At 50.2% G+C, this 16,277-nt stretch overlaps 3 protein-coding genes across 3 annotated transcripts; 1 reads left to right on the top strand and 2 right to left on the bottom strand.

The window, feature by feature from the left end:
- Positions 1-319: 319 nt before the first annotated feature.
- On the top strand, positions 320-3,928 carry N7511_005541 (uncharacterized protein; the record flags this gene model as incomplete). Its single annotated transcript, XM_057127918.1, has 1 exon — positions 320-3,928. The coding sequence occupies one exon, from the start codon at positions 320-322 to the stop codon at positions 3,926-3,928; it is 3,609 nt and encodes a 1,202-aa protein (XP_056984435.1).
- A 355-nt stretch (positions 3,929-4,283) lies between these two features.
- N7511_005542 (putative sugar hydrolase) lies at positions 4,284-6,850 on the bottom strand (the record flags this gene model as incomplete). The annotated part of the gene is made up of 6 exons (XM_057127919.1): positions 4,284-5,420; positions 5,484-5,761; positions 5,813-6,468; positions 6,518-6,581; positions 6,637-6,751; positions 6,818-6,850. 6 exons carry the CDS (start codon positions 6,848-6,850, stop codon positions 4,284-4,286), a joined length of 2,283 nt encoding a protein of 760 aa, XP_056984436.1.
- A 692-nt stretch (positions 6,851-7,542) lies between these two features.
- iml1 (GTPase-activating protein IML1) lies at positions 7,543-13,062 on the bottom strand (the record flags this gene model as incomplete). Its single annotated transcript, XM_057127920.1, has 1 exon — positions 7,543-13,062. One exon carries the CDS (start codon positions 13,060-13,062, stop codon positions 7,543-7,545), a length of 5,520 nt encoding a protein of 1,839 aa, XP_056984437.1.
- Between the last annotated feature and the right edge of the window lie 3,215 nt (positions 13,063-16,277).

A 16,277-nucleotide genomic window follows, 5' to 3' on the forward strand; every position in this document is an offset into this window, starting at 1 on the left:
TTGCCTGGCCTTCAAGCACATCTGAAAAGACTGTGGAGTCTTTTCGGTGGCCAATTCCCTAATCTCCTGCTGAAAAGCCCCACTGCTGCAGCTCATCCCACCTTCCCTTCCACTCTTCCCACTCTTTCACTCCCCTCTTCCGACACTGTCGACTTTCCTCATCGCTTGATGATGGTTCCTGCTTTGAATTAAGCTATGGGTGGATACAGCCTGGTTTCCCTAGCTGTCTGCTACCCATCGTTGTTACACTGCGTGATTTGATCAGTCCATTTTCTTTACATCTCCCACATTCCTGCGGGTCTTCCCGGCCACCTTCATCATGCTCGGTCGACTCTTGAGTACCGCCGCGTCGACTCTAAACCCCGCAGCGTACTCAACACGCAACAATGGAACACCCCTCGAGTCCGTCACTGAAGAGGAACATACTTCTGGCCTTCTTTTCCCCGATGCCAGCCTCCTCCGACGTTCCCATACGCATGCCTACCCTTTGCAAACAACGTTCAATTCTCTGAACGCCTCAACCGCCGGAGCCTACGACGACCGTGGTGGACTAGAGCTAGATGCTATCAAGGATTTCCGGGTAATCGTTGCACAGAATGCATTGGGCGACCGTGATGCCTGTGTCTTACTTGACACTCGTGCATCCGATTCCCCCGCCGGCCTCGGAAATGATCCACAAGGCAATGATCAGTCTGGGCCTAGACATACACGTGCAGTATCTAGTCTCTCTCGTGGAACACGTCGCAATATTTTCAACCAATCTTCTGTCGTTGAATCAAGCCCTCTCTCTGTTGCTGCAGATGCACGGAGGTCATCACCAGCAGGTCCCGGTGCTTTTTCCCGGGCCCGAGGTCGGAGCTCAACGCTGGCACCATCGGCCACAATGCAAGACACAGGTCATTCTCGACATTCCCCCGACTCAAATGATACTGGCCTTTTGAATTGCATCTTCGGTAGCAGTGCCTTCAGCTACCGGGGGTCGTCTACCAAAATGCACATCATTTCCGCCGATGACGATACAGGACCGGGCATCAATGCCTCATCACCTGCTGCTCGTAGTCCACTCTCTCGTGCCTATACCACAGGCAGCCCAACAGGCCTGATGGGAGGTAGAGGAGTCGACAATAAGCCACCTGCCAAAGTCACTGTCCTCTTGACTCGCATGTTCAGTGTGAATCTCCCCGAAGGAGCTGAGGCATCAGCTGAGCGACAGGACTATGCAAGTGCTCTGTACCAGGAATCTTTGCCTGAAATGGGTGGCTTCCCCTTCCCGGATGTCTCCAAGCGCAAAAAAATCAAAGAAAAGAAGACACCCATGTACGCTGTTGCCATTACAATCCAGATTCCTTTACTGGCACGCAATCCTGGACGACCCGTTTCCAGATTTAGCACGCTTGGCCCTGATTCCCCTCGACCGGGCTTTTCAAGCTCGCTGGACTCTGATCACCGCTGGCCAGGTGGGTTCTTTGACGACAGCTTGTCTGCAGCATCTCCACCTGCTAGTCTGGATGAGCGCCTGGACTTGCTCGTTGATCATTGGGATGTCATCACTCGTACGCTCTCTCATCTTGAAAGGCTTGCTCGGAACGAAGTACTTTTCCTCCTGAAGAAGGTGGACTCCTTGTCGGGACCTCACCCCAAACCTGCCAAACCTCCTAATATGCAGCGGACTAACCAGACAATTGTTCACCTTCCCGCCAACATTCTATCTGTCAATTCCAAACTTAAGGATGAGGCTATACGCAGCTCTCGTCGGATCAGCCTGGCTCTTCAAACTCCTTATGTGGTCACTGGACAAAGTCGCTGGGGCGTCTGGCGAGAGGAAGGCCGTTCAATCGTCCGTGGATTGGGCGATAAAGAGCAGAATTTCTTCTTCCTGGTAATTCTCACGGCTTTCTTGGGAAATCACACTGAATGGCTCAATACCCTTGGGCCAGAATGGTATCGCCGGCGCCATAACATGCAACAAAAGTCCCAGCAAGATGGTGAACCCATCCTTGCAAACAGAACAGTCATTGTCTGTCCAGACAAGATGACTGCTCGTCGCCTTGTCTTCTTGCTTTCCGCATTTTTGCCATCCAAGCAACGCTTGGAACCATTACCCTCGCCGCTCAGACCCGGTACATCCACTTCAATGCGAGCCATCTCCCAAAGTCCACCTACAGTTCCTGTACTCCGCCAGGAGTCCCTTCGCCGAGCAATTGAAAGACGAGCTCGGGCAAATCGATTGAACATGGGCGAAGTTGATTATCATCGACGTTCAGTGAGTGTTTCGTCACAAGATACAGCTCATCGGTCGTCTGATGGTGCCGACATCACTCCCCCTGCGGAACCCTCCACAGCCTTCGCCCGCAGAGGATCTGATGCTCGTTCTATCAGGACCGTCGGTGTAAAGAATGTCCCGAAGGATCCTCGAGCTAAGAACACAAGCGGTGCAACTATCTCGATGATCACTCAAAGCAGCACTGTTCCTGTTCCCCACTTCACATCCCAGCCAAGCAACTCAAACCAACTTGCCGCGGCTGCAGGCAATGACAGTCTTGCATCAGAGACCCTATTGAAGAACCTCCAGAGAAGCGACAGCTCTGTTTTGACCTCGAACGGCAGTCTTCCGTCAGCTGGAGGTCGCTGGGGAGGTATCTTTTCCGGTCTTTGGAGCTCTCGACAAGAGTCATCCACCGAAAGCAGCGAGCCCTATTCACCAACTGATCGCCGGAGATCTGTCTCCACAATGGCCGGCCCCGCTGTGCGTGGCTCTACTACTTTGAGCCAAATGGTCAAAGAAGTCACCGAGGATGAAAATGAACAACGGCTCAAGAATATGACCAGTGGAAACATCTCTATCCCTGCTGTTGCCGCCCACAGCGATGAAGCCGGATTGCCAGAACCCTCATCCCTGACTAGCCAAGTTCGTGAATCACCCTTGAAGATGTCAGTCCATGCCGAAGAAGGCGTGATAGACATTGATCTCCCTCTTCCAGGATTCATGTCGCTGTCTTCCTCCGGCGATTCTACCATTGCTTCACCGAAGAAGACACGCACGTCAGTTACCAGCATGGATGCAATTGCGTCTACTCACAGCAGCGGCTCTGGATTCCACAATGTTGGAAAAGACAATGATGGTCCCGGTGCCCATGTGGCTGGCTGGCTGAAGCAGTTCCACGAAGATTTCTCGCTTCAGGCAGTCCGACCTTATGCCCTCCTTGAAGCAGAGATCAAGCAGGCCATGCGGGCCGAACCATCTCCACACATCCCCTCCACCCCCGATGTGGATGGATCAGAGAGATGGGTCGATGTCGCCACGACCTTGATCGCAGACACCAGGGCTTCAACAGTGAAGCGAATTCGCTTGAGACGCAAGATCATTGTGGGTCACGACTCGCCCACCCATTCCCCCGTTTCACCGGCCAATGGGCTTTCCTCGGGTACCGCCTGCAACACCGGTGAATCTCGCTCTTCACATATACCTGGTTTTTTCAACGGACCAGATAAAATTCCCGCCAGTTCAGCACCCGAAGAGCATGATCACAACTACGTGGAAGAACGATTTATCGAGGAACCTGTTATGGATCTTGACGGAGTTCTTGTTGATGCTGTCGAGCGTGTGTTAGGACAGAGCGGTCACTCGTCTTTGGCCCATTCGCGTGCTCCGTCTCCCACTCGCTCTCGCAAAACCGAAGACCATAAAGCTCCCCCACGAACTGATGAAGCCCCACCTCTCGAAGTTCCCCGTAGCGAGTGCCGCAAAATGGTACTAGGGGCTCTGGAAGAAGTTGTTCGCATCGTTACTGCTGAGCATTGTCGTGAAGACGTGGATAGCACCTTGGGACTTGCTGATCGTGAGCGAAGAAGAGCACTAGCGGGTGCAGACAATACATTGCGTGAAGGAATTCGCAAATGGCTCCTTGACGTCGAAGAAGCCTGGTGATCCATTTTACCTGACTTTCATCTTCCTACACATTTCTTTTCTTTCTGCATGGTTCGTTTCTCACACGTTCTTGCATCCCACCAATTCCTTTTTTTGTTTCTTGCCCAATCATATTGACTCGGGCTTATTGTGGTACCAGTCCTAGGGCAGCGACTTTTGTTCTTTTGCCTTCCTTGCCTTTCTTGCTTTTCTGAGTTTCCGTTGCTCGCTGCATTGTGACACTTTTCGACTATGATACCCACTTCTCGCCGAAGTTTAGTTCTGTTTGCAAAGGCTTATCCTTCGCATTTTAATATGACCCTTGATAATTTGACTCGAATGACATTCTGTTTTTAAGTATTTCCTTTGAAACGAACTACGCAACATAAACCAATTTCACAGGGTGCCCACTGGCTTGGACCTTCCCATCGGCAGCAGGAGACAGCTGAACGGTCTCCAAGACCTCGTCTGTCTGAGCTGAATTGACAATCTCGACCGTTGTGTCTCCGCGCAAACGACCATTGATCAGCAACTCAACCCCAGACAACGCATCATCTTCAGGAGTCTTGATCGTGGGGTTGACGACGGTCACCGAACCAGGACGAATCAAGATGGGCAACGTATCAAAGTCATGAGTCTCAGTATACCACTGACCAGACTCATAGGACTTCGAATGATCAAACCACGAAACCCATTTTCCAGCCTCATCATCCTCAGACCGAGGCACATAGAAAGTCACCTCGCCCTCCTCCGAGAACACCGGCGCAACCAACAAATTAGGACCGAACATATACTGTGTATCGACAGCATAAGTAGTCAGATCCTCAGGGAACTCCAAGAAAAGCGGCCTCATCAGCGGTGTCCCCTCCCGATGCCCCCTCAACGCCTCCTGCAGAATATAAGGCGTAAGCAGAATCTTCCGCTTAACACAATCCCGCAACACATCCGAGCAATCCTCGCCATAAATCCACGGCACACGGAACGATGACGATCCATGCAGACGCGAATGCGATGACAACAGCCCAAACTGAACCCACCGCTTGTACAACGCTGGTGGCGGCGTCCCCTCAAACCCTCCAATATCAGACGCCCAGAAGATATACCCGGACAGCATCAAGCTCAGCCCTCCACGCAGTGACTCGGCCATTGCTTCAAATGTGCTCTCGCAATCGCCGCCCCAGTGAACGGGGTAGGCCTGTCCGCCTGGCGCGGTACTGCGAGCGAAGAGCAGACCCTGGTTGCGTCCCACGCGTGTGCTGAGAGTCTCATAGACGATCTTGTTGTAGAGGAGAGCGTAGTAGTTGTGCATGCGCTCTGGGTCGGCGCCATTGTGGTACTGTACGCCTTTGACTGGGATGCGCTCTGCGAAGTCGGTTTTGAAGCTGTCCACGCCCATTTCCATGAGTCGTTCTAGGTGGCTGTTGTACCATTTGCAGGCTGCTGGGTTGGTGAAGTCTACGACTGCCATTCCGGCTTGCCAGAAGTCCCACTGCCAGACGGAGCCGTCGGTGCGCTGGGGGGAGGGTTAGTTGGCTGATTTCTTGCCACTTTGGGTTTCTTGGCTTGGAATGCTTACCTTGATGAAGTAGCCGTTCTTCTTGCCCTCGTTGAACAGTGGTGATGCCTGTCCGACGTAGGGGTTGATCCACACACTAATGCGCAAGCCACGCTCTTTCAGGCGCTTGAGATATCCCACCGCATCGGGGAACATGTCCGTGTCAAAGTCGAAATCACACCAATGGTACGACTTCATCCAGAAGCAGTCAAAGTGGAAGACACCCAGTGGGATATCACGATCTCGGAATCCATCGAGGAATCCAGTGACGGTCTCCTCGTCATAGTTCGTAGTAAAGCCTTGCAGACGTCAGCATACATCACTCTCGGCAAAGAGAAACTGCAACTCACTGGTCGTCAGCCACAGATTATAACTCCAAGACGGCACAAGACTCGGCCGTCCAGTCAGAGAAGTATATCGATTCAGAATCTCCTTCGGTGTAGCTCCATACACCACAAAATACTCCATCTCCTCCCCAGCAACCGAGATATTCACCCTGGTAGTACGCTCAGACTGCACCTCCAAGCTGACCTTTCCAGGATGATTGACGAACACACCATATCCGCACGAGCTGATATAGAACGGGATGTTCTTGTACGCGAGCTCTGAAGAGGTGCCGCCGTCTTCATTCCACATATCCACCACCTGCCCATTCTTAGCGAGAGGTCCGAATCGCTCGCCTAGGCCGTAGACCTTCTCGCCAACGCCCAGATCCAGTCCTGCCAGCATGTATCCCTGCTTCTCGGCGTAGATGCCGTCTTCATAGCGGTGTTTCTCGGTTCGTTGGTCGCGGACGTAACCAATTGAGCGGAAGGATTGACCGGTTAGTTTCTTGCCTGTTGGCGAGCGGAAGATCAAGTCGAGTTCGTTCGCGGCGGTATTGATGTCTAAGTCTAGGGGGCCGCTTTTGTAGTTAAGTTTGTTTTCTTCTTTGTTGTGTTGGATGGCGATGTGGTCTTTGGTTGTGTTGAGCTGATAGTGTGGGCCGTTGTCGTTTTGACCAGCCCTAATGGAATGGAATCAGTATTTGTTTTTCGAAGAACAAGATATCTTACCAGTGCACCAGCTTTACGCCAATGATTCCTTCGGATGGAGAGGTGACTTGGGCGGAGACAGTTGCTATAGATCTCTATTTAGTTGACGTTTCGAGGGGACAAGGAAATGGACCACATACGCGAGTTGAGAGTATCTCCTCGATGTCTCTGATACTTGTTCAAGAGCAAATTGACCGACTCGTCTTCGACGGAGAATCTCTCCACGTTGCTCATCCACTCAATAGCAACTCCCTCCTAAATATGCCCGCCATTAGCCCATGTCCAATGAGAACCACCCCGTCCCAAAGGCAACAAACTTACCTGCAGACACCACATCCCCGCAGTAAACTTCATCTTGACAAAAATATTCTAATCAAGTCAATTGAAAAAGTGATCTAGAATTCAAAGTTCCCAATTCCGGAGAGCTGCCAAGTTCGATAGTAGAAACCCGACCTCTCAGCTCCAAAGACAACAATGAAAGCCAAAGAAAGAGAGAGAGAAAAAGCAAATGAACAAGAGGGGAAACGACCAGAGCTATATGAGAATCACCAGCAATCATCGGCTATAGCTCCAAATGGCCTTATTAGACACGGACATTCGTCCGTGGCCTGATTCCGAACCAGAGTCCAGTATGCACTGGGGGAGCTCGGCATTAACCGCTCTGGAGCTTGGGGTAATTGACCACTTCACTACTTCACCTGGTCAGGCGGGGCAGTGGGGAGGTTTGGATTGAGTCTGGGCTGATATATCCACCAACCAGCAGTGCCGGGTTGGGATATCGGCTGAAATGGGGACAGATCAGGCTAAAGAGCGTGGTGGCTGAGCGTTAGTGTACCGAACCGGGATGGGATTGGATATGACGGGGTGCTTTGTCTTTTCCCGTTGAGATCTGGACAGGGATTGAGAGAGATTAGGTAGTGGGCTATAACGGTATGGCTTTCACAGTAGTAACTTCTATTATGAGTGATATGACTACGGGATGACTAGATGGGCTTGGATGTTGATTTAGGGGAATTAGGTCTGGAACGAAAATTGGGTATCTTGCATTAGATCAAAGGTCGCAAACTGCCACTTCGAGGGCTACCCTTATAGCTGAGACTTTCAGCGCGAGCCCTAGCCCGCGTAATCTCGGGCGACTTCAAGCTGTCACGCGAATCATGCGTCACACGAGATGGCAGTCCCGGCGGCGGAGAGATATGATGACTGACTACGCTAGCTGGAAGCTCCAGTGACGGGATAGATGCATCCATCAGGTTCGTCGTGGCAGGCTCCACCTTTGTTGAAGCGGGACGACCATGCGACTCCGAGTAAAACTGCCTCAGCTGGGCTTCATCGCCACAGAATTCAGCCAGGCTGCTGAGGATGTGCTCCGGGGCGCGGTAGAGACTGGCAGAGTCAATACTGGAGGTATGGGATCCGAGCATCGGGCTGCCGATGTCGTGCACAGGCCGTGTGACTGGGGACAGACGAGGCGAGAGTCGGTCCAGGTTATCGTGCGTGGTGGTGGTGCGGCCTCGGAAGTCCGGGCGAGTGTGCTCGAAGCGATTTGCGTCGCGACCGGCTGTTCCGCGCGTGCTCACGAGTCGGTTGGCGAGTAGGAGGAAGTCGCCTTCGTTGGTGATCTGGGCTAGGATGCTGCCAGTTCGGTGGATGAACTGTGGGTACAGGTAGTCTGGCTTTCCCCATGAATAGGAGACTTCCACGTCTACTGGGAATGCGGAGCAAGCTTCGAAATCTAGGACAAAGTCGAACTTGCGTAGAATGGCCTTCTGATAGAAATGGGGGTCTGGGGGACCTGGTTGCGCAAATGAAGCGTTGTTGAATACGGTGTGAAGGGGTGCCTTTGGTGGTGGGAGCTTCAATTTGATTTCGTAAGGTTTGCGGAATGGCTGGGTTTTGTCAATGGCGCAGCCTTCAGAGATCGGTACTTGCACAAGCTTGAGGCCGAATTTCTCGGCGGTCGAGGCCCATGAGAGTATCGTGTCTTCAATCAGCTTGGGAGTCGTGCTCATCCAGCTAAGCTCGATGTGGAAACAGTTCTCAGGATTGTGCAATCGGTCATAGTGAAGATCGATGACTTCTGGTCGGTTGGATCGTTTGCGCGGATCGACATCATATTTCATAGATTTGGACAACATGATGGCGACCTTATTCTTGGCCTTGGAGGGAGTATTGGGAGTTTGTGGTATACGCTCGTCTATGCTGTCAGATCGCGCGTGGAGACTGGCAGGAGAGTCCTTTACAGTTCCAATGGCTGGGGTGGAAGGTATCGACTTGTCTGCTGCTCTGAGTTGAGGGAACCAACTTCCTCGAGATTCTGGACGAGTGACGCGGTAATCGGCGCAGACCTGATAGAAGTAATTGCCATCTCGGAAATTATGTCTCTTCTCCACATGCTGGAAGAGACCATGTTTAAGCAACTCGTTGCCGAACTCGACTGCTTCTTCGCGGGTATCTATATCTCGGAAGTTTTGCAAAAGCCAAGTGGTAAATTCAAAGCCGATAAAACAATTGTAATGCAGTCTCCAATGCCAGCGTCGATCCATCATGCGTACGCCCTTCTCGCCTTGGATAATTTGGGCCAATGATGAAAGACTAATGCATGATGATCTCTCCAGCAGCTCCGACTCGGGCAAGAGCTGAGCAGGGGCGTTGTCAAGACCTGGATCCGTGAGAAGCAATCGATCCAGTTCTGCAGTAACAATTTCCGATGGATTGCGTGTTTGATACATGATATTAAGCGGGTTTTGGTCTGTCTTGGGATTCGAAGTCTCGAACAGCTTTTCTTCCGGCGACACGTACTTGTACCGTTGCCAAATATGGGTCAGTTGGTTGATACCAAGCAGATGAATCTCTTCCTCGTTGTCCTCATTATAAGACTGTAGATGGCGTCGAGAACTGGGATACAGTTGGAGCGGGATGAGCACATATCGAACTCGCCAGAAATGCAGTTGTTGTGATGGATTCTGGAGGTAGTCTCGATGACCAGCCACGTAGTTGTCGGCGTAGTTCCAGTTGTACTCTTCTGCGGTTGGGTCTAGTTTAATGTCTTTGATCTCGTATTCCGGGCTTAATATCGTTTTCATGGCTGGTTGGTAGAGGGTAAACGTGGCTCTCTTAGGCGATATGAGCATAGCAGAGTTTTGATGCGTAAACCTTGTTACTTCAACCTCTCCGCCTTGAACGCAGACAAGTCGGTGAATAGTGTTGCCCTTGGATAAGAACACAGTCAAGCCGTCTCGCTCTAGTCCTCGAGAATCAAAGACATTTAATGATTCAAGGGCGGGCTGTCCTGATACCTCAGCTACCTTCTTTCCAACGACGATCTGGAAGCCATGAGAGAGTCGCAATGAGATCATTTCTCGTATGAGAACACCCCGTGTCTTGGGTGCTTCTATACCCTCGGAGTCTTCATTCGGAAAAACACGATATGGAGTCTGCAGATACTCCGAGGCAAGCACACTCGAGGTTGGTAGTTCCTCAGTTGTCAATGGGAGCACTGCAGGTGATTTCAAACTTTTCCACTTGACAACAGCCACATGTGGTGGCCGAGGATAAGCGTGTTGCCAACGGCCAAACCAACTAGTGTCTCTCAGCACATCCCTGGGAGTGTTGCAAGGATTGACCGAGCGAACCCAAGGGGACAAAGCTTTACTTGATGAGTTGCGCACAAATGGCTCGCGTGGATTGTGGTTGACTTTGATCTCAATCTTGTGATCCCGATAAGAGCCTTCATTTTGATCACGACCTACTTCATGGGCCGGTATCTCTGCTGTAGATGTCGGCACTGATCCATGTGTCCCCACACGCTCTGGTCGCTCTAATTCCTTTGGCGGATTTTTTGGGGGTATTTTGATAGAAATTGGCTTGGAATGAGGCTGTGAGGGCTTTCCCGGCGAAGGGGGTCTTGATCGTACATCAATGGCAGTTTGAGTTGACATTGTTTCTGACGGACTCAAGGAAGTAATGCTCTTTGAGTCAGAGATTGACCCAGCTGGAGTTCTGGATAATCCCACAGCTGGCAAAGCGCTCGCATGCTCCACATTGATTCCTGTGCTTGCTTGGGCTCTTGGGGGAGTGGAAATTAAACCCCGAAGCGCGAAGCTAATGGTTTTAGAAATCCGCGAGGTCTTTGGTGCTGGTGCCTTCTTCAATGCCGGCTTCTTGGGAGACACGGTCGAGTCCGGAGCTTTAGGTGCCGTCGCTTGCATGGAATCAATTCTTCGAGGTCCCGGCAGCGAAGACTCATCGTCCTCCGCTGGGTTTGTTTCATGATCACGGAGTCGCATAATCGAGCGAGCGGAAAGTCGTTCGTGCACTCCAGCGGCAGCGGCTTGGACCTCTGTTTCACTAGGTCGCTTTTGTTTGGTTGATCTGTGAATTTGACGCTTTTTTGGGGAGACATTATAAAGATTATCGTCGTATTGATCCATCCAAGCCATTACGGACTTCCGTGTACTCTGCGGTTCTTGTGTTTGTGAATCTGCCGTGTGCTGAGCGGCATTCTGGATGAAAGATCCTGGTCGTAAACTTTCACCATATGGCGCTTTCAGAGGCGATAAGTTGGCAAAATGAATATTCGGGAGAGGCCAACTTGACTGGCCATATCCGGGCCAGGGAACACGAGGCCTCAATCCACCACGACCTTCGACAAGATAAGGGATTGAAATGTTTGATTGTTCACTTTCCATGACACCCATCATTTGAATCTCATACATCCGTACTCGTGGAGTAAATGCCTTTGATAGCCGAGTGACAGTTGACGAAATCGGGGCGTTCGGATCTTTTTTCAGGATTCTTCGGGCCTCTCGGTATGTTTCAGGGTTCCAATAGGATATATCAAGCCAATGTGGGATACCGTAGCTCCACTCTTTGGTCTGAGGAGTCGCACGTTCCCTCATTCTCGTTGCAGAAAGATATGAGCTCGGAGAGAGGTAAGATGATCTGCTCAGAACACTCGACAGCGAATGATGTATCTCAGGTGAAGGGAGATTCCTTCGAATGTCAATAGGACTAGAATCCTCCGCAACGCCAGGTGGCTGTGGCTGCTCCACGGGTTCCTTGTATTTGAATAATGGCACAGAGTGAAGAGGCATCGGACTCAAACAAACCAAGTCAATGGCTATGCCACGATTTGCAAGTGCCTCTGTTGTAGAAGCCAATGACTCGTAGGAGACCTCGAAAACACCACTACCAGGTGTGATGACGATAATTGAAGTGCCAGTGTGTACCATGTCCCGATCGATGTGATCGAAAGCCAAATGAGCAGAGGCAAGATGGATTGCCTCCAAAATATTTCCTCGTAATGCCATAGTCGGACGTCCAGCAATGGTTGCCATGTGCGGTTTAGAAGGTATCTTGATTCCACTTCCAGATGCAGCCTCAATGTCATCCGATTTTAGGATTGAAACATCCCGCAAAAAGGTTCTGAATTCTTTTTTAAGTTCATCAAGAATGGTCGTCCAGTGACCACTTGCCATATCATTGACTACCACACGATAGAAGTCACGAGTGGGATTCTTGTTCGGCCCAGAGCTACTGCTCACATTTCCAGCGCTGAGTTTAGCCATGCTTGGGTGAGTGGGCGCATCATATTCCACTCGAGTGAACAAGACAATAGTCACCAGATGCTTGGCGTCAGAGTTCGCCCATCTCTTGAAGAGCTCCGGCAGAAATCCGTTAATAACTCGACTGAACAAGATGTCACCGGTGCCTTCAGCATCAAAATCCCACATTTCCCTTGACATCTGAATGAACAGGACATATTTGGCAGACTCGCTTCGGAAGACAGGGATAGTACACGGTGCAAAGTATCCGGAGAGGCACTTCTTCTCTCGGATGAATATGTTTTTAACAGTGGCTTTAATGCTTCCCATGAAGATAACCTTTTGTCCCTTATAGACAATTTTATCGGCTAGCTCTGACATGACGAGTCTCCACATATCAGAGCGAACCATGTACTGGTCGCGAAACGCGATATCAACATGAGACGTCGCACATTGCTCGCGATCAACAATTGAAAGTAGAACCTGCGTCCTGTTCTTGAAGCCAAAAATATTGGCAACACTGTTGGTCACAGAAATTTCAAGCTGCGGATGACGAGTCTTGATTTCCGGTGGGAGCGCTTTCACCACGAAGAGACAACGGCTCTGCAAGGGAGTCTTGAATTTCGAAGGACCATCCGCCTGAGATGATGAGTTGATCTCGGTGTGGCTTTCACGTGTAGATTTTGAGCCCACCTCGGATTTGAGAGAGTAATTGCCCATATCGCCAGGTGCCCGGACGGGCAGGATCTCGACAACATCTCCGACTTGGACCCCAGATTCGCCGCAAGCCGATGGGTTCAACAAAACCTCTTCACGCGAGAACATTTCATCATGAACCCAGAGAGCACATTGGTGCCGAGTGAGGCTGGTTGTAGACAGCCGGACGGTTCTCTCGTCTGTGGTCGTATCATTGTCATCGCAGTGATGAGAAGCCTCCAGTGAGTGGGTGGAATTGCTTTCCAGGCTCGCCGCGCTGACCTGCCGGAGATGCGACCGCCGCATGGGGCCGCGCAATGACATGTTATCTATGCTATCATATCATTGGTCTTGGGCTCAGAGATTTCGAATGCTTCTATGATGTCGATCTCAAGGGGAGGTTATCTTGAGGCTTGCGGAGATAATCTAATCATGTGATACTTGGTGCCTGAGGCACCATATGCAACGACGACCCTTCGTATACTAGGATATCTTGATTCGATCAGCGCGTATATAGAATGGTCCTGGATAACTGTTGTTCCATTGAAATGTCTAAAAATGAAGATGAAAAAGCTTCCCAGAAAGAAAGCGATCACATCATGTATATAATTCTTTTGCTTAGATAAAAGACTCGCTCAGATGTTCACTTATTCTTTTTGCTAGGTCACGGATATATCCATTCTCAATAGACACTTGGAGGTGAGTATTCCAATCAAGTTTGAAGCTCTTGGGCGTTGTATCAAACCCCAGTGTGGTCGATAGTGGGCATCGATGCGGTAAGAAGGCCACGTTCAGTAATGTACTAAGCTCATGCGTTCGGTCTGGTCATGGTTGAATGCCTGGTGCCTTTGTCTTAGTGGTCGATTGATATCGGAAAATACTTCATCGAATTCGGCCACTAGGACCCAATCCAATTCAGATGTCCCACGAAAAGCATCATCGATTTCATGAGTGGTGGACCCAAATCGCGGGTTAAAATAAGACAGGAAAGACAGACAGAGAGTGTGTGGGCTCGTGGGTGGCGATTATTGCAGTACTGTAAAGCCTAATATCAGGGGTATTACTCCAGACATAGCCAATTGATGTTATTCGTAGCCATTCGGCGAATAATTGTCAAAAGCCTGCATTTAACACCAAATTTCCCGGTCAAATCCATGGTCAATTGATGGTCGAATCTTTCTCCCCCAAATTGTTGCGGACGGAATGTCAATTCGAATCAAAGCAAACAAGTGAATTCTCTGGTCGAAGCAACAGGCATCCAACATCCGTGGAGGAAAGTGTAGAGGTTGAAATAAAACCTCAGCCCGCTATGTCATTGAGATACTGTACCACACACATTGATCAAACAAAATGCGATCTGGTCAAATGTTGTGAGGACACTGGAAGGGATTTGATAGGCGAGTTTCTCGCGCAGGTAGGGTAGGGAAAAGCAGAAGCTTGTTGAAACCCCAGTAAAATTCAGTGGTCTGAGTCGCATAACCAGCCCTTTCCCCCTCCCCCCAGTCTGTTATCTCCTCAGATCTTCTTGGAGCCCAAGAGTATTTGCACGATTGGGCGAATTTGAGGGTGGAAAGGGGAAGTTCTTGCAGGACTGAATGGGGCGAACATCGGGCGCTATTGGCCTGGACATTGGCGGAATCGATCTCCGGCAGTACGCCCGCGCTTCTCTCAACTCTCAACTCTCAACCCTTCCTGTCTCTCTCTCTCTCTCTCTCTTTTTCTTGACTGGGACTTGAATCCCTTTTGCTACCATCAGAAGGGTCGGGTGGTAAGGGGATTTAAAGACCTTCGGGACACCCAGATCAGGCAGTAGAAGCCGGTCGCGGTCTTTGTGAAGAGCTCCTCAACTTTCTCCTTGGCTAACAATCAGTGGCTAATTTTCTGAATTTTGTGCCACGGTGACCTGCCTTCATCGAAAAAAAAAATCACAACCAGCCCGATCTAACGGAGCTGATCGACTGTCTTTATTAAAGATCAAGGAGGGGCGAAGCCCAGGGCCTCTGAATTGTCACGCGGACTGAGAGACCCAGCGTGTCGTGTCATCCTGGAGAACCCTGGAGACTTCAAGTATATCATGAATAGGCTGAGAATGCCGACCATGAGATGAATGTATGCTCCATTATTCAATACCCCCTTTCCTTCTCCAGCTTGGTGTTCTGTGCTGATCCTGTTCATTGTGCTGCAGTACCAACCGTCGATGCAACGTGACCGGCGGCGTGTCTTTTTTTTAAAAAAAGAAAAAGATAAACAAATTAAAAGCTAGACGCACATCGTCCCAAAAGAACCCCATTCCGTGGCTTCAAAGCTCACTCTGATCGCCCCCGTAGCAGGACCGAATTGATCCTTGTCATATACGCCACGCTTCTTGGCTAATCATCGCAGCTTGCACTGACTCAAACAGCAACAGCACCCTTCACGATTCAGTACCGACTTCCCTGCTTTGAGTTCTTCCACGAAACCAATACCGAATCCTCTGATGAAGTTTCACTTGTCCAAGTCCATGGAACCTGTTGAGGTATGGTGACCTTTGCTCTCAAAATCTTGCAGGTCATCAGGCAAGTTGAGAAACGCCACCCTGTATGTATGATTCTAACCGGGACCTGGGATGAGAGTTGTGTGTCCTGGTCTGTCCAGACATAACAGGGACCACTCATTGAAACCATGCGCCACACTTCGCCACTTGATCTCAATACATTGTCAAGCTCGCAGTATGTCCCTTGGTCCCTCAAGTCCAGAGCTTGACCATTGTCTTAATTGAATATAATCGTCGGAGCATTTATTGCATATCTCGCTGCAGCCGTCCGGTTGAATTGTGTCGGCAAAGGCACAAACACCACATCGACCTGTTTCGGCATCTTCGATTCACGCAATTCCAAATATTCCAATCTTTTGGATGTGCTGGACGGATACTGACTAGTTGAACGCAGAAGACTAGCCATATCCGATGATATGAATGATGATAGTTGCCGGCACAAAGGCGTTCCGCAAATTCCAGTTAACAGGGCGTGATGTGTTGCTCGTCAATCGACTCATTTCATATTTGAATCATCTCAATGAGATGGATCTCATTGCAGAAAGGTTTGCTCTGTCTGTACCGTGTTGCGTCCTGGTCGAAGGTGGGATGGATGTCCGTGTGGGAGTCGCCGATCATGCGCTCGAGGAGATGACCTGCCGCCTCGAAAAAGATCTTTCATTGCGCCTAATTAGTTATACTCTCGTCAAAGCCCGTGCATCAGAAATGAACTAACTTGCTATCACATCTTTGTGTCAAGGTCGCGTTCCGGGACCTCGCGGACGGCCCTGAAGATTTTGCAGTTTTGACTCCAGTATGATCGTTTGGTGTTCGAAAGCCATCGAGATCTTCGGAATCAGAGCTATTCAAGATGAACCTGACTGTTGAAACAATTTTGTGACTGGATCAGCCTAAACAGTCGAGAAAGAATACTCACTACCCTCTTCGAGAGGAAGCATTCAACCTGTAATGTTGAGTGAAGACATCCGGCATTAGAGACATCTTTGGCCCATGTTTTCGCTCCCTG

Source organism: Penicillium nucicola, assembly GCF_028828085.1.
Source record: "Penicillium nucicola strain IBT 29836 chromosome Unknown utg000005l, whole genome shotgun sequence".
In the NCBI taxonomy this organism is placed as follows: domain Eukaryota; kingdom Fungi; phylum Ascomycota; class Eurotiomycetes; order Eurotiales; family Aspergillaceae; genus Penicillium; species Penicillium nucicola.